The 22,580-nt window shown below is 46.0% G+C and overlaps 1 protein-coding gene across 6 annotated transcripts in view; it reads right to left on the bottom strand.

The window, feature by feature from the left end:
* Positions 1–22,580, bottom strand: part of SNAPC4 (small nuclear RNA activating complex polypeptide 4) — a 97,604-nt gene that overhangs the window by 73,639 nt on the left and 1,385 nt on the right. For all 6 annotated transcript variants that reach the window (XR_007245902.1, XM_048512646.1, XM_048512649.1 and 3 more), the window contains 12 exons: positions 21,711–21,890; positions 19,495–19,620; positions 19,119–19,197; positions 18,822–18,903; positions 16,981–17,085; positions 16,045–16,117; positions 15,727–15,891; positions 14,595–14,742; positions 12,492–12,598; positions 10,856–10,950; positions 8,917–9,011; positions 6,444–6,529 (listed from right to left, as the gene is read on the bottom strand). Coding sequence is in view for 5 of the 6 variants with exons in the window: in XM_048512646.1 (XP_048368603.1) it covers positions 6,444–6,529; positions 8,917–9,011; positions 10,856–10,950; positions 12,492–12,598; positions 14,595–14,742; positions 15,727–15,891; positions 16,045–16,117; positions 16,981–17,085; positions 18,822–18,903; positions 19,119–19,197; positions 19,495–19,620; positions 21,711–21,890 (1,341 nt within the window). In the remaining variant the exon portion in view is untranslated. The remainder of the gene's footprint in view (positions 1–6,443; positions 6,530–8,916; positions 9,012–10,855; positions 10,951–12,491; positions 12,599–14,594; positions 14,743–15,726; positions 15,892–16,044; positions 16,118–16,980; positions 17,086–18,821; positions 18,904–19,118; positions 19,198–19,494; positions 19,621–21,710; positions 21,891–22,580) is intronic.

The raw sequence follows: 22,580 nt of genomic DNA, 5'->3' as shown, positions 1-22,580 counted from the left end.
GATGCGGTCCTGCAAGTATGTTGGTCCAAGGCCAAAATCACAACATTACTCCTGGGGACTCCAGTAATTCTGTTGCCATGGAATGAGGTGGATCTTTACCATCATTTACAAAATACTGCAGAGTGGGGCGTTCTGCAGATTACCAATAGCCAGAGCCTGCCCCAAGGGACTTACCGTATAAGCTTCGAGCCAAGGGAAACAAAGACAAGGGAGATATGGGGTAAAATATGCTGAGAAGAGTTAGTTCTATGTGCTGAGGCTGAATTTCAGTAAGTGAAGGGCTCAGGGAGGGGAGGGGGGGGGGGTTTCCCCAGCTTTCCTGTGATTCTGCCTTTGATTCCAAGGGGGGATTTGAAGGGAGTAAGAAAAGTGGTTTCAGGCAGGTGTTCTAGAAGTGGTTCTAAGGGGCAGCAAGAGAGAAAGACAGGTGTTGTCTTGAGGAAGCAGAAGAGCTTTGGACAGATAAGCAAAGCTCACAGGCAGAGAAGTACCAGGACATAAGGGGATGATGGTGAATAATACAGATGAGAATGTGGAGTTTGTATTGGAAGCAGTGCAGGCTTTGAGGGGATACTTTATGTCAGTGATGGCGAACCTTTTCGAGGCCGAGTGCCCAAACTGCAACCCAAAACCCACTTATTTATCGCAAAGTGCCAACACGGCAAGTTAACCTGCGTACTGAGGTTTTAGTTTAGAAAAAACGGTTGGCTCCGAGGTGCACGTTGCTTGGGAGTAAGCTTGGTGGTAGTCGGTGGCTTTGCTTTGAAGCAACCGTGCAACTCTTCGAACGGGTGAATCATGACCCTAGGAGGGTTTACTCAGAAGCAAGCCCCATTACCGGCAACCGAGCTTACTCCCAGGCAAAGGATCGTGCTTTCGTTCTTCCCATGAAAATCAGTGGGGTTTAACAGCGCTTAACAGGGTTACCTACACTGCTTCCCCAAAACTAAGGTTTAATGCTAATAATCTCCCTGAAATAATTACACTATTATCACATGACAAACTCTGTGCACGCGTGCCCACAGAGAGGGCTCTGAGTGCCACCTCTGGCACCCGTGCCATAGGTTCGCCACCACTGCTTTATGTGATTAGAATAGGACAATATATTGACGAAGGCTTTCACGGCTGGTATCACGAGGGTGTAGTGGTTTTTCCAGGTTGTATGGTCGTGTTCCAGTAGCATTTTCTCCTGACATTTTGCCTCCCACAGATGCAGGTGAAACATCAGGAGAAAATGCTACTGGAACACAGCCATACAACCCGGAAAACCCACAACACTCTAGAATAGGACAGTTGAGTGAATCCAGTGGGAGAGCACAGATGGACGTGAAGGAGCTCTAGCATGAGAGCAGAAAACCAAGGGGGAAGACAGAAAGGGATGCATTTTGGCAATCTTGTGTAACGAACAGACTGAGTCCAGGCAAAGTAACTACCTTGTTAAGAGAACAGACTGAGTCTACCTTGTTACTACCTTGTTAAGAGAACAGACACAACGCTTGTTAAGGTTGACACAACATGAGCTGGCAACACACTGAGTGTGGGAAAGGAAGAGGCAGAAGGGAAAGCTAAAGCTTCATGCCTTATCAATAAAGAGGATAGGAAATGAATGAATTTATATGGGAAAAATATGAACTGGTAAAGGTTTGGGAGGAAAGAGAAGCCTCAGACAGGTGGACGGCTGCAACATACTGACAGTATGGAAAACCAGTGCAGTGAACGCTATCAACCAACAACAGTGCAAGAGAGAACAGAACAGGGCCAACGAGGACAGATCCTCTGGGGACCCAAGAGCAGCTTCCAACTGTGGAAGTACTGAAGGAATAATTAGACCAGGTGGATATCATCACCAGGTAATACTACTGCAGGACTCAACAACGTCAGCTACATCTTCTTGAGTTCATCCATTTGCACACCACCCAATCTAATTTTCACCATCATGTACCAAGAAGCACCTTTCTGATATCAACCCCGGGCAAACCTGAGAAAATCAGTGAACGAATCTGACACATCAGAAATCACAACATTCAGAATCTAGTCAGGGAACATTTAACCTTCCTCAACACGCTGCTGCAAATCTGAAAGTCAAAGCCATCCAACAACAACAAAACCTCAAAGGGAACACCTAGTTCAAAAGCATTAAATTAAAACTCATCAAGAAGTTACACGCTATCAGTTACCTTAGCTTGAACAAAGACTTGGACTTTCTTATGCAGTAAAATTTCAAATTGTCAACAGACCAACTTACGATAAGCTTTAATTGGCTTTTCTTAATCTTTTTTCTTCTTTTAACCCCTCCCCCCAGTTTATCTTACCAATAAATATACGTTTAATTTTAGCGATCATTTACATTTTTGTTCCTGCGAGTGTTTGTGCAGGTAGAGAACCCAGCGCACTGCTTTGCCCGGGGGCCTATAATGCTGTGAAGACAACCCTGCTGAAAAAAGGATTTTTAGCAGATGACCCAGCAAAACCTCTGAAAAAGGGCAATTAAATTTTGCACGTGTAAAGGTTCTACACAACTCTAAACTAACCAGAGAGTCCAAATCGGGAGGAAGATCACCCTTAGACAGAAGCCCCAGGGCAAGCAGAGAAGCAGTGTCAAAATGAACAGTGTCAAAAAGTATATACTCATGCATAAGTCGAATTTTTCAGCACATTTTTAATGCTGAAAAAGCTCCCCTCGACTTATATGCGGGTCATTAAAATTTTGTGTGTGTTTTTACTTTGCCGGCCAGCAGAGGGTGCAGTTTTTAATGCTAGAGGCACCAAAATTTCAGGGTACCCTCAGAAGATGCTCCTGATGATACCAGCCAAGTTTGGTAATGTTTGGTTCAGGGGGTCCAAAGTTATGGACCCCCAAAGGAGGTGCCCCCACTCCCCATTGTTTTCAATGGGAGTTATTAGTAGATGGGGCTACCCTTTTGAGGGTCCATAACTTTGGACCCTCTGAACCAAACTTCACCAAACCTGGCTGGTCTCATCAGGAGAGTCTCTTTATGATACCAGGTAGGTTTGGTGAAGTGTGGGTCAGGGGATCCAAAGTTATTGACCCCCAAAGGGGATGCCCCATCCCCCATTGTTTACAATGGAATCTAATAGTAGATTTTTCCATTTCTGATAATATCCCTCTTAAAATCTAAGTTGGGTTACATTTGGACATACAGATGATGATGAGGAATCCAGTTTTGAAGGATTTTAACTCTTATGTTTTAGCTTGGTTGCTGGTTGAGCTAAGGTTTTTGTACTTTTAAAGTTATTGTTGATACCATATTGTTCTTGTTGACCCTCTTTTCCACTTACAGAGCCAGTTTACTGTTTTAGTTTGAAATAAATATTCAAAAACATTTAACCTACTGATGCCTCAATTGATGTAATTTTATTGGCATCTATTTTTATTTTTGAAATTTACCAGCAGTTGCTGCATTTCCCACCCTCGACTTATACGCGAGTCAATAAGTTTTCCCAGTTTTTTGTGGTAAAATTAGGTGCCTTGACTTATATGCGAGTCGACTTATACACGAGTATATACGGTAACTCTTATCTCTAGCAGTGAACAATTTGGCCGCATGTTTTTTTTCATTGATCTGCAGGTCCTCCACCTTCAGATGGACAAATGATAACCTGTGTTCAAAAAGCTGAAGCCAGGGAGAAGCATCAGAGTCCCCGAGGGTTAAGCTAACCAAGCTTCTTTCCCAAGCTTCAAAGAATAGATGGATCCAAAATTATTGTTCCCCCGTCCCTACCTTCCATTTATACCTTTCATAAAACTATATTCCTATTTCCTTTCTGTTCTCATACCTGTTCATGTTCCCAGTTTCCTTTTATCAGCAGGGTTTTTTTCTTTTTCGATATGTTAACTTTTTAAATCCTTTTATTTACCTTATGCTGGCCTAGGATTGCTTAACTGGGGTTACAAAAGACTGAGAGTGAACGGAGATGAAATGCAGTCAGTCTGTCAGATCCTCAATGATTGAAACAACACCTTGTAGAGAACAGAGGTTTATTCATACATCCAGAGGATAGCTCGGAAAAGCCAGAATTGACTTTTCCGTGCGCAAACAGAAGTAATCAGAACCACTCCCCCCCATGAGAACAGACAATGAAATATGTAGGCAGTTTGATAAGAGCAAAAGTCCGTTGGCCAGCACCTGGTGGTGAGAGCAGCAAGAACCAATACACAGAATAACTTTCCCATCCCCCCAAAAGCCCAAAGAGCTAACCCACTAGGCATCCTGACACAGTCACAAAAAAAAGATGTGGCTTATCAGTCCCAACAGTAGAAAAATGTGATCCTGCTGCAAGATCTGTGGCAATAAAGTCCTCACTTATAGGAAGACAACTTACTAAACCCTGGGGCTTAGACTAGCTGGAGTTAAGGCTGCCACTCACAGCATGGTTTTGGTTAGATGATAAACCTCATACAGCGACAACAGTAAGCCCAACCTGACATCTCTCTTTCTAAACGCAGCCTGGGATAAGTTTAGGAGACAATTACAGTTTGATAAGTCATTGTTAATACCAGTTTTTATAATAATTTCTTTTCACAGGCTCGAGCATCAGGAAATAGTTCTAAGTGGGAACAAACAGGACACAACAGATTTACATGTATGTAGAGAAGGCAAACTTGAAAAGAAACGAAAAGCATATTAGGTGAAAACCTCTGGGAAAGAAAGCAAATTTTGAAAATTCAGCATTTTATCAGTGAGCTAGCACAGATTTTCAGATCGCTGAATGTCTTTGACAAAGTGATGACATCAGCAGGGCCTTCTCAAGGACTCTTGGCAAAGTTTTACAATATTCTAACTGACATGGAGTACAGAGATCCAGTTTTTAGATCTAGATGGGAAGCAGACTCAAGGCACGAGATACCCATTGGAAAATGGAAACAAATCTATATATATAGATCACACACCTCAATAAACATCAATATTAGAGGAAATGGACTAAAACTTATATTAAGATGGTTCTACGCTCCTGTGCAAATTAACAAGATGGTCAATAACATGAAAAGTTATTGCTGACAATGCGCTTTCCATTTTATCAAAGAAGAAGGAGACCAAGCCTCGAGTGGGGAGCAGAGGGCTGGCGGGCGGGCTCAGAGGATTCCTAATGTTATGGAGGCCCGGGAGCTGCCCCTTGGCTAGGCCAATGAGGAGGAGAAGAGGATGGATGAGGAGCGGACAGGAGCTGCTCTTCTCCTCTGCAGACATTCCACTGAGGACAGAGAAAACAAACGTAGAAAGCCAAAGGGCTATCTGGCCACAACATCTTAACTTGCTGAGGCACATTTTCATTTACCAATAAAAAAACCCAGGTATATTCAGAAAAGCTGAATATCTTTGTCCTGAAAAAGCCAAATAATATTTCAATTCCCTTCCACTTCTTAAATCCCACCCCCTGCCATCAGTGAATGGGGGAGGTAGAGAGAGAACTCCATGCATGGAGCTCTCTCCCCCACCAATGCTTTCCAAGGCCTCTGGGGTTTGGGAAATGCCAGTGGGGGCAGTTCTCTTTTAGAAATGGCCTGAGGGTACAGGGAGGACGCTGAAAATGTCAAGTATCGGCTTTCCAGGTTTAAAAACCTCAAAATCTACCGAGCATAAGATACTGTGCTTAGCCTTAATCTTAACAGCTATGGGGAGAAACAAAAGAGGGGCTGAAGAGAGCAGACAAACTTCCATAATGTCATGTAAGGCACTCAAGATACTCTGGCCGAAAGAAGCATGCTTTTGAAGGACATGAAATCATCCTTCTGATGTTGTGGGCTTTCTGAGCTGTGGGGCTGTGGTCTGGTAGATCTTGTTCCTAATGTTTTGCCTGCATCTGTGGCTGTGTAAGGCTGAACACACTCAGACAAAGCTAACTTTAGAATAGGGAACTTTATTGATTTATGTAGCCCTAACTATAGGGTGCTGGAACTGAGGATTCTTGTCCTCAGTTCCAGTATTTATTTATTCCTAAACCCGATAGCAACCAATCAACTCCCTCTCCCCCTCCTGGTCTCTGGTCTCCCATTGGCTAGGAAGCTCTGGTGGGATGCAGCTTCCCAGCTCATTTTCCCGCTCCGTTGCGAACAGGCGGGAGCTGGTGCTTGCTGGGAGTTGTAGTCCTGACAGGCTGGCAACTTCAGAGGTGTATCACAGAGAGAAGTGTACTGTAGCATACTTCTCTCTGTGATGATGCCTGCCACAGATGCAGGCGAAATGTTAGGAACAAGATCTACCAGACCATGGCCACACAGCCCCGAAAGCCCACAACAACCAATTGAGTCTGGCCGTGAAAGCCTTCGACAGTATATCCTTCTGATGTTTCAGTACTCCTGAGGCACTGGTTTCAACACAGCAGTCCTTGACATTCATATTCCAAGCACAGCTCAACAAATCTCATCAAAATTGCCGTTAAAATCCCACACAGGGGAAAAGGCTCACAGGAGCTTCACATACCCGATAGCCCAGGAGGATCTTCCACTTGCTGAGGCACTGAGTCCCTGAGCGGTGGGGCAGCTCCAAAGCGATCTTTGCCCAGTGACCTAAACAGAGGAAGCTGTCATGAAACCAGATCAAATGGCAAATTATGCACAGTCTGCCTTTGTCAAAATAACACTCAAAGCAGGGGGTGGAAAGGTAAGGTAAAGGGACAAAAAAACCTGCCAAGAGCATAATTTCTCAGGTTTTTCAATCTGAACTCTGATCAGAGGTAGAACAACACCTGGGGCAGGTAGGAACACCATGCCCTCCCTTGGACTGTCAGGTTCTCCTTGGAGGAGAAGCACCCCCTAAGCCACTCTCCACCACAGTACTGAGTGGTGCAGGGACCCTTTTTCATCCTCCATAGGAGAAGGTAGACTAGGGGGCACTCAACCCCTGCCCTCCTTAAAACACACCAGTCAGGATGTCTGCTATGGGGGTAGAGTAATATTGGGATGCTTCTCTTTGCAATGCTCTGTCTGCTGTGTTGATATGTGTCCTTCCTATCTGTAACCTTGGAAAAGTCTAGTGAATGCTGTTCTGTTTAGTTTTGCGTGTGTGTGTGTGGGGGGGGGGGGCTTCTGTTCTATATTATCTGCTGTTCTGAGGAGAGCCACTCAGAACAGGCAATCGCCTGCACCCTGACATTAGCAATAAACTCTGAACTTTCAATGGTTTCATTGTCTATGAAGGGGAGTTCTGACACACCAATCAAATGGAAGAAAGTCACAGGAAAGATGCAAGGAAAGAGAGAAAATTTCTAGGGCAGACCACAGCCTGAGGAGCCATTGTCAAGACTCCCTTGACCAGACAATGAAACACTTGTAGAAAGTTCAAAGGTTTCTTTATTGCTGGAACAAAATGAAGCATGAGGTTGCAAAGAGTGCTCTGGGGCAGGACACAGTACACAGAGATAATATAGAACACTGATTCACTCCTCCCCACAACACGAGAAGGGAAACAGGCTAGCATTCATACACTATAAGGCACCTGAAAAGGCGAAACACACAAGCATTTACAAAGCAGTCCATAGCCCACCAAAACTCCCAATCCCCATAGCAGGCACGGCCTGACAGCCATATGAAACATTCTTGTTATTTATATAGTTCACTGTGTACCATATGCAGTCCTATGCCTGGAATCTGGATAACATCTTTAAGATGCCTGGATGCTTACATTTAAGTTTTGGATAAGACTGTTTTAACTTAGCATCCAACAGTCTAATGTATATAGCGTTGCCAGATCTACAATCTTCGGAGTGGTGGTCGCTCATAATAACCAAATTATCTTTACTTGGCCTATCTTTAGAGGCCATCCATATGCTTCCCCCAAATGAGATCCTGAGTGCTATCAAAAGGAGGCTGTTTGATCAAGAACAACAATTTCTTACAAGCCAAGCCAGGAAGACGTGTTCTCCGCTTAGTCTTGGAATTCAGCCCAAATCAGGGCAGATGGCAAAATCTCTGTGTTTTTTGACAGAGCCCAAATATAGGTGGATAATAACAAGGGATGTAATGCACTCCCCACCGCTTTGTTCCATGGCTGATTATAGAATATTCCAACTCATGACAGTTTGTTCCTACTGTCTGAAAACGCCTGAAACTCTTGTACATATCTTTTTTATCTGTCCCCAATACTCAACATTAAGACACACCATTCCTGTCCTTGAGTGTGACTCTAAGGCAAAGAACATTTAAAGATGATACAACTGCTGGACTATGACTGTTGTGAGGACACTGGAAGCATCGCGACCTTTTTATTGCAAGTGCTTAAGATCCGTGACTCGTCACCTTTGTGACATCAATTTCTATTTCGTGTCTATTCTGCATTATGCAGCAGGTTTTATAATCATTTTGTGTTTATTCTACTTAATGCCTAACAAAGGTTTTGTTGGTTGGTATATAGTTCACATATACCTGCCTTTTCTCAAAAATCTCAGGACCCAGGATGGGTAGTAACAGTTCAAAGAGAATCTGGTAAAACAGCACACACAAAATGCAAAGCCCAAGGACATTTCCCTCTCCCCCCCCAGCCCCATGTCCCTTTTGTCCAGGCTCAGGTTGCCTCCAGATGATCCCCATGACCTCTTCCAAAGTCATGGGGGAGCTAGTGAAGAGATTGAGACCAGGTTATGGTCAACCGTCCCTTGGCCCGGGGGGGGGGGGGGCACCCAACACTAGACCTCACTGGGAAGGACCAAGCTGCTGCACCCAGGCAGGCCACAAAGGACTTCCAAGGTGTGCATGGGAGGTGGACCAGAAGCTGGTCAGAAGCCAGCAAAGAGACCTCAGGACAGGAGTGACTCAGACCCATCTGCCAGTCAACCCCCACCCATCACCCACAGGCTGCAGAGTTTTGAACCAGCCGCTGCCTTGGTCAGCCCCCCACAGGACTGCCCTTTTTCAAACCTCCTACCAAGAAAACAGCTCTGTTTATGACTCCGCCTTACCCACGCCATATTTTTCTGTTAGTTCAATCAGCTTCCTTTCTTCTTCCTTGCTCCATTTGCCCTTCCTTATATCATAGTGCAGAGAAAACAAGTACCTGCAATGAGAGGTTGGCAGTGGGGGAGAGAAGAACAAGGTCAGAATGGCCACAGGCAGGCTTGAGGGACAGCTTTCCTGGAGCGTCTCCTTAAGCCCATATCCAATTTCTTCATTCCCTCAGTTCCACACCTCTCCTATTGCCATTTGCAAATCTCACTGATTTTCTATCATCCAGCTGTTGTTTTATTCCTTTTATTCCCACAGATTCTCTTGCAGGGTACTCAGCCCCCACAAGGAAATGACAGGCCAGAGAGATCTCAGCTAATTTCCCTAACCTGCAAGAATTCCCTAGGGGTGTGGGAAAACAATCAGGAAAATTCAGAATTGTGTATATTGGACCCCAAAATTTCCAGGGTTCCCAAATATTCAGATATATTTTGGGGGTGCAGTTCAGGAATCTGAAAAAACTGGTTCCTTTAGAACCAATGGAACATAATTCTGGAGCTCTAGGGGGACAGTTTTTTAAGGTAGAGGTGCCAAATTTTCAGTACAGCTGCGAGTAACTCTCCTTAAAACCACTCTGATTGGTAGAGATTGGGTCAGGGGGGTCTAATTTAATGGGTGCCCAAAGAGTGTGCATCATCCATCCTCTGTTGTTTCCAATGGAAGAAAACGGGGCCCCATAAAATTGAACCCCCTGTCCCAACCTTTACCAAACTTGGAAGAAGAGTCTCCGGTAGCTATGCTGAAAATTTGGTGCCTCTACCCAGGAGTGCAGTTGGGTACAATGGCACCTGGGGCTCACCCTGGGCCCCACCCCCCCACCCCCACACACACACAGCTGCACCCCCTGCACAGCAGCATCCTGCCCCTGAACGCCACGTGGAATCTGAGGCAGGGGCACAGTTGAATACCTGCCAGCAGGGATCGCCCCACCCCCAAACTTCACATTAAGACTGGGGCACAGCTGAATGTCAGCTAGCAGGGTTCACCATGCCCCCACACTCCACATAGAGTCTAGGACAGTGGTTCTCAACCTTCCTAATGCCGCGACCCTTTAATACAGTTCCTCATGTTGTGGTGACCCCCAAGCCTAACATTTATTCATTTTACACATGGAGAACACTGATGCAGAGAGTCTTAGGCGACCCCTGTGAAAGGGTCGTTCGACCCCCAAAGGGGTCCCGAACCCCAGGTTGAGAACCACTGGTCTAGGAGCTGCACAGGTCTGTCTGATGCTGACCTGAATGAACTGAGGACAGCATCTAGTGGGCCCACACTGCTCCTGGACTCCACGTGCAGTTCAGGAGAAGATGAGCCCCACAGGCTGAACCCGAGCCCTGAACGCCACATGGAGTCGCGAAGCAGGGAGAGATCCACTGGCCTGCGTTCAACTGTGCCTGTGCCCCACACTCCATAAAGAGTCCAGGTGCAGTTGTGTATGTTGGGGGGGGGGAGCACGGTCCTGCAAACTACCCCACACACGACCATGTAAAGTGGCACCCGGTGCTCTAGCCCCCCTTGCACCCCTTGCTACACCCATGCCTCTACCTTAAAAAAAATAGCCCCTCACCCCATCCCCTGTAAAGATTCCCCATAGACTGTAATGGAGCTGAGGGCATTTAAACTTTAAAGTCCTGCTGAACCTGAAGCGAATGTGCTGAAGCTGGGCTTTTTTTAAGGCATCTCTTTCTTTTCTGCTGCTGTCCCTGAGGATCCCAAAATGATTCTGAAAAAAAGTTGGATCTTTCAGTTCTTTCGGTTTCAGATAGTCAGCTACAACTTGGACCCCCTGGGGGAAACACACCCCCCCCCCCAGTTCTGCTTACTCGAATGCAGACCCCAACAATTCCCATCACCGACATCCTCCTCCAAGAGAAGAGGAAGAACAGAGAGACTGACCTGTCTCGGCACTGAATGTCATTCCTCCCTGGCACCTCCATTCGAATTTTATACCAGTCCCGCTCCCCATATTTTGCAACCGCCTTCAACAGCAGCTAGGGAAGCAACACAGAAGCACATGCAGGTTATGGACACCCCATCATCACTGGCCTCAGGCTCATCACTGGTCTCCCAAACTCTGGAAGGAAGGGTGGAAAAAGAAAGCCCCCACCCATCGCCCACAGGCTGCAGGGTTTTGCATCCTTCTGCTTCCCAAACACACACTTGGGGTCTCACATGGTTATGCGTATCCCCAATGAGCTTTTTCTGACCAGCTCCCTGACATTAGAGTCAACATCTACTGGAGGAGCTGTGCAGGATCCATCGTTCATCCCAGGTCCTATGGCCAGGATTCTCTCTTGCGAACAAGTCTGAAGCCATGTGTTTGTTCACCCCTTACAGATTCCTCTGGACCAGAGCTTGGAGGCAGCAGAAGTGTTGGGGAGAAGTGTGTGAAGAGGACAGAGTGCTGGCTGGCAAGACTGTAGTCTGCCAACTTAGAAACAGGGTGTCCGGCCTGGACAGGCATTCCTCACAGCCCTCTACAGAAAGCAGCCAAACCCTATACTCTGTCTCACAGAAAGATCTAAGTGCGGTTGTTTGTGGTGCAGCAGAAGGGAAAGCATCCTTCTGCTGCTCAAAATAGTCTGCCACTTGTATCAGCCCCCCCCCCCCCCAAGAAAAAGTGTTCCGAAGTGGCAGTTCCACCTGCGGCAGAGTTCGTGGAGTTCCCAGGAGGAGCAGTCTAAGGCTGGAGTGGGATGAGGAGCCCAGCAAGCTGTGGTAGAGACTTGGGATATGGGAACTGCCAGCACTAGGTGAAGTCTCTCTGCAGCATCTGGAAGCGCAGGTGCAAAGGCCAACTCCAGGGCCTCAAGATCCTGCTTCCTCCTCCTGCAGCCTGCCCAGGGGCAGAGGGTGTGCTTCCTGGCTGACCTCCCAGCCACCTCCGGGAGGTGTTTGCATGTGACTCGGCCTGACTGTGTAACCTGGCCTGGGTAGCCCAATGGGGCCTGGTGTGGCAGCATGGCCACAGAATGGAACTCTGGCCTCTCTGGCCCAGGAATCCGCAGGGTGGCTCTACTCTGCTCACCCTCCCCCTGCCTCCCCCAAATTGCCTTTTATTTTTCCCTCCTGAAAATTGATCTTTGGCTCTTTGTGTCAAAGTGATTTGAATTCGACTTGGTAGCACTTTGTGCAGTCGTTTTGGGCTGATGGCTTTTGGTGGAGCAGCTGTTTGGGTTTGACATTCCAACATGGCAGAGACTGAAGTCTATCATCCTTTCAAAAACTTGGGAGTTATGTCAGTAATAAACCTCCCAGTAAGAGATTCCATTGCACTTTCCCCTCCAACTCCTGTTCCCCTTCATCCCACTATGTTTAAAGTTTTATATAATTTTATATGTATCCCAGATGGCTACGTGGGTTTTAAACTGCCTGCATGTGCTTAGGGTAGGCACTAGGACCACCGTGCAGCATTCAACCACGAAGGTGGTCTAGGAAGAAGGGGCAAATTAATTCACAAATCTCTTGAGATCTTTTGGTGAGGCAGAGGTATCCCACTAGTGAACAGCAGCAATAAATGGCCCTTCCTTACAGCATCTTCCTCTGGAGTCCAGGATCCATGCTTCAAGTTAGGATCTAGTCGCCTGGTCCATCGATAGATCAGCTGGGCAGAGTCCCTCCCTTCCATGTAGTAGGCAACTGTGAATTGTAGAGAACTTTCAGTTCACTCTTTTCTTGGTCTGGGAGATACTTCCCACACACAAGTGTCAAATGCAACACAAATACCACATTGCCTGCAGAACCGGCCCTGTGAATGGACTGCACTCAAGCCCAACTCATTTCCTTTTGGGTCTGTGCTTCAAAGCAGAGCCCTGGAGCCACCACCCAAGGGTTTATGCCTTTCCTGCTCTAGCAATGTCTGGAGATGCAAAATTTCTGGAGGTTTTGGTCATGGAATCCCCCTATCCCCCCATGCCATACAGGGAAAAACCCAGACATTTTGGGAGGAAAAACCTATCAAATACAAACCTATTTTACTGATTTAACCGCACTGGCAATATTTGACATATTTACCAGATTTACCAGTATAAATATGTTTGTAGTCTCAAAGAAAAAATTTCAGGAATATCCAGCGCTTGACTAAGGGTTGCAAACTGCTGCACCCGATGCTACCGCAGCATACACATCTTTTCACCATCTTTTTTTTTCATGGCGACCCTGCAGGGTTGTCAAGGCAAGAGCCGTTCAGAGGCAGAGGTGCCCCTGTATCACGATTCTGGCATTCCTTGGAGGTCTCCCACCAAAATCCTGGCCATCTTTAAGGTGCCCAAAAAAAGGCAGAAAAGAAATTCCGCAAGATTCCCAATTTTCCCATTTAAAAATTCTTCAGAATTTTCCCACTATACATCAAGATATGACAGGCCTTGATAAATTTTCTTTGGCTCTAGCAGCCAGTTCAAAAACTCAGGTGCCCGACTCTTTTTTCAGTCTTCCAAGTTTAATATATTAATTACCATAACTTCTAATGATTTAAACCACAAAATCTATGCAGTGGCGTAGGAGGTTAAGAGCTCGTGTATCTAATCTGGAAGAACCGGGTTTGATTCCCAGCTCTGTCGCCTGTGGAGGCCTATCTGGGGAATTCAGATTAGCCTGTGCACTCCCACACACGCCAGCTGGGCGACCTTGGGCTAGTCACAGTTCTTCTGAGCTCTCTCAGCCCCACCTACCTCATAGGGTGTTTGTTATGAGGGGGGAAGGGAAAGGAGATTGTAAGCCCCTTTGAGTCTCCTACAGGAGAGCAAGGGAGATATAAATCCAACTCTTCTTTTTTTCTTATTTAATTGTATATTGGAGCTAGCATAGAAAACAGTTTAAGAAATTAATTCATCCCCCAACACTGAACGGTGAACAGTTAAGATAAGCAAGCGATGCAAAGACTCTGATGCACACATATATTTTATGCCACAATAAAACATATTTTGATTTGAAATGATAAATAGGCTTTGCACTTCTCATTAAGAGACACGACAATAAAACCATTGCTGAAAATAACAGGTGCCAGTAAAATTTCTAGATGCCAGAATGGGATGAGTCAAGAAACATTTCAGTCATTCTCAAAGAGAAAACATTTCATAGGAGGGATTTTTCCAATGATCTCCTAAGTTTATCAGATTTTTAAAATGTATTTTTCCCCAACAGTTTTTGGGTTTTTTCCCTCTGGCCTTCACATTTTTACCGCAGACTGCTGCTGGAAACACAACTCCAAAGCAAACCAACCCTTGGTCTGATCAGGAAGAAGGACTTGCTTTTTAAGACCAGAGTCTTACCAATAACAGCCACCTCGACACTAAAGCAAGCAGGCCTCCATTCTGCTTACACATGAACAAGGCACCCTGAAGACCCTGCAGCAAATCATAACAGCAAGCAACAGGAGAGGACCCAGTGGGCACATTGTTTCAGGCAGGTCAGCTCAAGTGACTCAAGCAAGCAAGTCAAGCTGTATGCAACAGGGAAAGGCCCCCCCAAAGAAACTCAAGAGTCTTTAATGCAGAGACCAGGAAGACAGCTCCTTCTAGACCCTGAGACTATAACAGGGAATGTTACAAATACAAATGCAGAGAACTGGGACTTCGGAAGTTGGGGGTGCTGCAAAGTTACTAAACAAAACGGCTTCCCAGAGGGGCAAGCTTACTTTTCCGGTATGGGATGTGGCTCCCAACCCGCATATCCTGCACCAGCTGCGAGAGCATCTGGTCCTCTTCTGGGGTCCACTCACTCCTCTTGAAATCTTTGCTGTTTGCCTGAAACGTCTGCAGGCACTGAAAGGCAGTCCTCTGCGTCTGCGGAGAACAAAACGAATGAGGGTGGGTGAGTAACTTGTACAACAGTAAGGTGGCAGAGAAGACACTGTTCAAGCGACAGCAGTGTGAAGCAAAAGAAGTCAACAGGACACACATATACAGACTGAGCATTTCTGACGTGCTGTGCAGGAGTCTCTTCGAGCCTGTGGGTGCCTTTGGAATTCTGATAGTGTGGTGGGAACAGCTATGCGGAGCCAACCCCAAAATGGATGCCACAGCTTATCTCCAGTCACACCAGTGGAGAACTTTGTGCTGTTGAGGCACTTGCTACCAAAGCCGTGTTTTTATAGCTCATCAAGCCAGTTCTCTGATGGCCAATCAGACCCTTGCTGGGCTAAAGCCCCACCTGGCCCTCTCTGCTTTCAAAAAACACTTGGCTAGTACCAGGAAAGATCTCATGCACCATGTTGGGGAACACTGATGAACCCAGTAAAACGTGGACAGAAATTGACGAGGGGTACAGATGTAGAGTAAATTGTTGACCAAATCAGAGTTTTGACATCCAGCTGGAATTTCCTCATTGGCACGCCCAGCAGCCATGCCCAGTGCCACACCATCTTCATATTTCAGCTCACCTAAAAGCCTTACAAGATTTAAAAGGCTTTAGATGAATATTTTTATTTATTTGGCCATAATCCAAACAGCCCTTTATAATTAAGAGTCCAGTAACATGTTAGAGACCAGCAAGATTTTCAGGGTATAATCTTTTGAGAGGCAAAGTTCCCTTGATCAGGTATCAGACCAAGGAAGCTTTAACCCTTGGAAGCTTCTACCCCAAAATCTTCCTGATCTCTAAGATGCTACTGGACTTGAATCTGGTTGCTCTACTGCAGACCAACACGGCTGCCTTCTAGAAGAGCCTTTTAGATTTAAAATTCTTTTAAAGTGAACATCCTGCCTTTTCACAACAGTCACGCCAGCTAGATCTTCAGCCAAGTGATTTGGCAAGAGCTATGGCCTTACCCCCAGCTCCTGGGTTACCGCTTCCCAGTTTAGGCATTTGTGTCTGGCAGCAATTTCTTTGAGTTTCTCAATTTCTTCCTCATTCCACTCTTTCTTGCTGATATCAGGATGTTCAGAATTCTGCCAGTATTTCTTCAGCTCTTCTGCCCCACGTGTTCCCTCAAACTAGAAAAACATCAGAGAAGGTGAAGCTGAAAAAAGCATCCAGCCTCTTTGTTCGCACCAAGAATGTGCAGCCACCAGCAAGATGACCTCACAGGCATCCCCTCCTTCCATGAAGGAGATCAAGGGAAGACAGCTGGTTTCTAGGCTACTCACATCGACGTTGGCAATCTTGTCCCAGTCGCACTTATCCAATCTGTTTCCCAGCAAAACCTCCTCTGGCAGCAGGCTAGGCAGGAAGAGGGTGGAAGAGTTACCTTTCGTTAGGAAACCCACTTGCAACCAGGGTGGGGGGCAGAATGCACTTGAATTGAATCACTATCTTCAGAGTCTTTTGGGGAGCAAATGTGGCACAAGCTCAGCCAAACAGAACATCACACACGAGTCACAAAGAACAGTGGACAATCACAAAAAAACAGCAAACAATCATGAAGTAGTACTTCACAATTGCAAACACCCTTTAAAAAATATACATCTATTTTCAAAAGTCTTAGAACTGAAATATCATCATGACAATTTCAACAGCCAATTTATTATCTAGACTGAGCTTTAAATACTAAAAGATTTCAAGAGACCAGTTTTCATTTGACCTTTACTACATGGTGGCATTGCCACAGAACTTCACTCAAGACTCGAATCCACTTACAACTAGCATTACTAGCTATGTCATCAGCTGCAGAGTTTTATTCTTCTTCCTCACAGAATCTGAACATGGCAAGAAGTAAAGCCTACCTCACTCCATTTCCTTGGCCCCTGCCCCCTAACTTGGGTAGCTCCAATACCTGCCCCCAGGGGCTGGCTCAGTGGAGAATGGTAAGGAGCAGCAGCCAATGACTCTCCAGGGCTCCGTTCACATGCTTGGGAGTCCTTGGCCTGACTGGGCTGAAACTGCAGTGGCTGGAGGGTGAGTGATCCTGCCCGACGCCTAGGCGGCCACCACAGTCTTCCACCTGCCGCTGCAAAGACTGGTAAGCAACCCAAATGGTTTGCCTGACCAGGCCCTGCTAGAGCAGCTTCGGTTTTTTAGAAGGCCACACACACAAATCCTCAGCTCCCCCACGGTATCTTTGAGTGAACGCTGTTCCTGCTTACTTGATGTCACGCAGCTCATGCTCCACATCTTGGATTTGCTTTGTTAAGATCTGTCTTGCCATTTCATCCTTGAGTCTTTCCCGTTTGTCAGTCAGAAAATCAAGCCTGTGCAGAAACTTTACTATAAACAACTCCAGACACAAAAAGAGGACCAGAAGGACAGGATGACCCCAGTATGCAGGATCCACGTCTCTGAAAGAAGGCCCTCTGGTCAACAGGGTGGCAGTGTTTTCAGATCGGGAACAGTGCCACCAAACTGAGTGGTGTCCCCTAAGTTTGGACATCTCTGGAATGGCAAGGGAGCCACAGCTCAGTGGAGCACAGCCCTGCCCAATGCACATCTGGGGCTCTTGCTTCTCAAGCATCTATTCTTCGCTATTCTTGCCCGCCTCCTCCCTCCAGTGGTGTACCTACGCAAACTGGAGCCCTGGGCAAAACCTGAGTTTGATACCCCCCCCCCCAAATGGGCGGCCACCCTCCCCCACCATGACCAAACAAAGATTTTTTCCACCAGGTTGTTTCAAGGTCACCATCACATTATAGAACATGCCCCAACTCACAAATCTGAACACAGCAGAAATATTTTTGAAAACATTTTAAAAATGCTTTCAAAATGTTTTATTATTGCTATGAAAACATTTTATGGTGTTGTATCCAGTCCCCACAATTGGGGGAAACAGCATCACTTTCAATGTTATTTAAACTGGGGACCCCAGATTCTCCCTTTAAGGTGGATTTAAAAGGAGGATCTGGGCTTCCTAGTTTAAACAAGTGATGCTGGAATCCACCCCCAAACAGGATTATTTTCAACGGTGTTTAAACTAGGGAGCCCAGATTCTCCTTTTAAATCCACCTTAAAGGGAGAATCTGGGGTCCCCAGTTTAAACAACATTGAAAGTGATGCTGTTTGGGGGGGGATTAATAATAACAACAACAACAACTTTTATTAGGCATTGAGAGGATAAAAGAAAGAAAGAAAACAAGCATTGGCAGAAAGGGGGTGGATTTAAAAGGAAAATCTGGAGAAATGTAGGGGGTGCCTGCAGTCAGGGGTGCAATTATTAAGATAGCAGCACCAAAATGTCAGAGTATCTTTGTGAGACCTAATGATGATGCCACCCAGGTTTGGTGAGGTTTGGTGTAGGGAGTCCAAAGTTATGGACCCTCAAAGGTGTAGCCCCCATCTCCTATTAGCTCCCATTGGAAACAATGGATTGTTACACAGAGGTAACTGTGGACTCTCCCCTTTGAGAGTCCATAACTTTGGACTCCCTACACCAAACCTCACCAAACCTGGCAGAGATCAGCAGGAGAGTCTCTCAACAAATCCCTGAATTTTTGTGCTGCTAGTCTAAAAACTGCACTCTCTGCAGGCCAAAAATGGAAAAACATTGAAAATACAAAAAATTCCACAAACGAACCTGCAGTTTTTGCGGCCCCCACAAGGTCCCCCTGTGCAACTGCCCACTTTGCCCAATGGGAGGAACGCCTCTGCCTCCCTCCCCCATTCTGTCAGACAACTGGCTCTCTAGGAAAGGTAACTTCTGTTTCTCTCAGCATCTAAGGCAGGGGCTAATGGGAACTGTAGTCCATGATATCTGGAGAGCCCCTGCCCAATTGGCCATGCAGCCCAATTGGCCATGCAGGAAGGGGCTGATGGGAATTGTAGTTCCTGAACATCTGGAGAGCCGCAGGTTCCCTACCCCTGCCTTAGATGAATAAATCAGCTGTGTAGAACAGAAGGCGAGTCTTCCACAACTTGGATGGAACTGGATGGGATTGTCAGATTTCTTTTCTCCTGACCCCTAGCCTGAAAATATTTTGGTGGGATCCATACTTACTTCAGAAGTTTTGGCTGAAGCAGACGCTGCAAATGATCACTCACCACAGCCTGACGCAGCAACAGCTTCTCTCGGCTCTTCCCTGGAGAAGAAGGAACAGGGATGGCTTACAGAAGTCCCCTCATCGATGGGTAAATCTTAATTAAGACTCGCCTGAACGGTTTCAGGAATACCTCTGTTCATTAGGGATACCCAAAGAGCTTAGAGCTTGCAGGCAACACCAAGCAAGGACCCCAACTCTCATCAGTCCTGGCAGTGGTTCACAAATGAACAGCTGAGTACACAAAACTTTCTTACATTTTATAGTGATCAGATCCTCAAAAGGTTTCATGCCTTGCATTGCCTTGTCTCGGGCATCGCTGTTGCTAGGAGGACCCTGGGAGAAGAACCAGACAAGCCACACAAGTCAACTCTACCACCTTCTCAGCTCCAGGAGACTATTCCTGCCACAAGACAACCCACATGCCTGTAAAAGTGCCATCTGACATCAGGCAATCATTGATAGTTTAGTGAAAGCAGAGATCTAGACTGTGAGCGCCCAAATCAGGGTTGGCCAGAATGCCGAAGGAAACAGCACTTGCATTAAAGCAGTCTTCCTAACTGTCACTCCAAAAAGCAGACTGCAAGTCAAGGAAGATGCCCAGTTCATGATGAAGGGCTCCAATATACTTACCATTCCTGATGTCTTATCCTTAAAGTACGGCCTCTTAAAATGGCCCAAGAATATGTTTGTTGGCATGGCTTTGCCATCACTGGATTTTGCTGCTCTAGGTCCAGCAAGCTCCCTGGTGAGTTTTTCCTACCATGAACCAAAACAAGAGGAGTACATCAACAATGCATATCAATGACTGGATTAGCAGAGAATCGGAGGAGGCTTGAAAGACACACAGTCCAACGACCAAGCCCCAGCCCCCTTGGGTCTCACCATCACCACCCAGGGCTGCCTCGGAGATTGTGGCCCCAAAGAGTTCCTTGCTTACACTTGTGCTTCGTTTAAAATTGCAATAATGAATCTTCTAGCCTCGGCCTTGGAGAGGGCTGCACAGTAGACTGAGAATGCTTTGAGCTTTTCGGCGTTAGGAGAGGGGGTGCTTAGCTGGACACATAGACTGCTAGTGTCTGTGTGAATGGCAGAATCAGAGAAACCTTCGGTGTGTACCAGTTTGTACTCTGATGCAATAAACCTGAACCTTTTGGGGAAGGGTGTGATATAAATTAAATGTGAAATGAAAATTTCTGCAACCCAGAGTCTGGTTTTGTGAGGAGACTGACAGTCATGACACCAACCACTTTCGTACACAAATGTCACATGCAAATTAATTCATGGGGCTAGACAAATGAGACTTGAAGAACTAAATTTTTGAAGAACTAAATTCGATGGCAAGCCCCCCCCCCCCCCCCCGCCCCCTGCGCCAATGGCACAACATGGACAGGGCTTGCTGGCAAATGCAGGTGGTGACTGGAGAAGCCACCAATCAACACATGAGGGAGGGAGAGGAAGAAGTGAGTAGGCCACCACAGGGCTCACATGCACTTGACTGATCCATGAGATGCAGCTCAACAGGGGACCCTTTTACACAAAGTGAACAAACTAAACTTACAAAGCGAGGCACTTCAGTTACTTATAAATACAAAGGAATTTCAAGTTTGTTTACAAAGAGAATGACTCTATAACAAAGTCCCCTGTCTCATCTGCCCTTTCGGACCATAACATCCAGACTTGCATAGTGCTGGTGGATCAGGTTTTCTTGACTGAAAAGGCTTCTCCATCTTCCTGCTCCATCTCCTCAGAGAATAGATGAGAACGCTGCCAACCTCTGCTAAAGAGTCAAGAGTAGTAAGAACGAAACCTCAGCCTCACTGTGAGGCTTTCTTATCAGCAGGGAACTGGAAGGTGTCTTCAAATGGGTTACATCTCCAAAATAAGGCCACTGGCAAATTAATCACAAAGATTTTGTTATCTGGCTGGGATTAGATTTCCCCAGTATGTAGTTTGCCAAGCTGCTAAGGAATGGAAAGCTCACTTTGGAACTGGGGAAGCTGAATTGGCTCTTAAAGCAATGGATGCCTTTTGGAAAATGCAGAGATCTTTCTGGGGAAATGAGGTATGAAAAAACAGGTTCGAAGAATGCTCTCTTGAGGAACAAAATTCACAGAGGGATGCACCTGTCAGGTTCAAACTGGTCCCTGTGCAATACCTGAAGGACCTTTTAGGAAATCCCATACTGTGACCCAGAATGGCACAACCACAGAGTATAGCAAGGGAGAAAAGCGGCTGGTGCACTGGTGTATCCTCCGCCCTGGTCCTGGAACATCCCCGGAACACCCCCACCACGCCCCCACAGGGGCACACGCCCGGTGTGTCGCACACCCCTTCCCCCTTGGAGCTATGCCTCTGCCCAGCCATATCCCACTACTGGAACCAACCGTGGTGTTGCCAAGAACTGCATGTCAAAGCCTTAGTGACAGAGGCATGCTGACTCAGCAGCACTCCAAAGGCACATAAAACCTCTGCAGAGGAAGAACCTTCCCAGCTTCCCAAATCTGAAGTACCAGCACAAGACACTAATACCAGGAGCAGTCACAAGACTGTAAAAAATTGAGATGTTTTGGTATTTGAAAGAAACAGCAGAACAGAAATAACAGAGGAGATGGGCCTAAACTACAGTAAAGAATGAAGAAAGATCCTTGCAGGAGCAGTAAGAGCCCCCATCCATAAATCAAAGTCTTTACAATTAATTTGCAGGTGCCCTACCTGAAGGTCAAGGAAGTTCAACCAATTCAAAGATACCTCCCTTCACAGGCAGAAAAATATTGCTTTCTCCAGTACACCCCGTCCCTAAGTAAAAATTTTCAGAAGATCCTTAGAGCAGCTCCAACTTTGCTCACCTGCTGTTCTTTGTTTTCAGCAAGCAAAACATTGACCTCCTTGATCTTCTCTTCAATAACTTCCTGATAAACCATATTCATCTGTAGGCAGGTCTCTGGCGTTTTAGGAAGATTAATAATGTCGAGTTCGTTTTCACTATCCTCTTCAGCACTGCTCTGCCATTCGACTAGGTTCACCTCCTGAACCAGGAGATGAAAAAGCAGATGAAAAAATGGATGGGGGAACGTCCCAGTTGTTTAAACAGACAAGGGGCTCAACAAGCATCTCAGGAGGCTGTGGAGAATGCTACTGGTGCACCTCCTCCCCAATTGCTCTGCATGCTCAACCTTCCATAAGCCCCTCTGGCTTTATCCCCAGGCATGAAGAAGTCCAGGTGTTAGGGCTCTCATCTTAATTAAAAAAAACTTTTAACCACTTGATTTTTTGCTTACACAATTCTGTACAGTGCCATGACCCACTTCCCGCTCCTGCAACAGATGGAATAAATGTAGCCAGCTCCTTCTGGAGTAATTAGGTAGGGGTGCCAGGTTGCCTCTTTTGCAGCAGTTTCAGTTAATGTAGTCTTAGCACTATTGTTAATGCTTTAGTTATTGTTAATGCACTGGCATAGAGTTGATGTATTGATACATTGTGAACTTACGGTTGTAAATGTATTGACATATTGTTAATTGATATTGTCTATGTGTTGATATTTGTTATGCTGTTGGATTGCTAACGTATTATTGATGTATTTTTAATATACTGATGTTTTGTTAATGTATTGATAGTATGAATTTAGTACTGATGTATTGATATATATTACGTAGTGCTGCTGTTATTGTTATTAGTTAATTGTTAGGCTTGGGGTATTTAAGTCACCATCAGAAATT

The sequence above is a fragment of the Sphaerodactylus townsendi genome, linkage group LG12 (assembly GCF_021028975.2).
Source record: "Sphaerodactylus townsendi isolate TG3544 linkage group LG12, MPM_Stown_v2.3, whole genome shotgun sequence".
Classification (NCBI taxonomy): Eukaryota; Metazoa; Chordata; class Lepidosauria; order Squamata; family Sphaerodactylidae; genus Sphaerodactylus; species Sphaerodactylus townsendi.
This window is presented reverse-complemented; position numbering and strand designations above follow the sequence as displayed.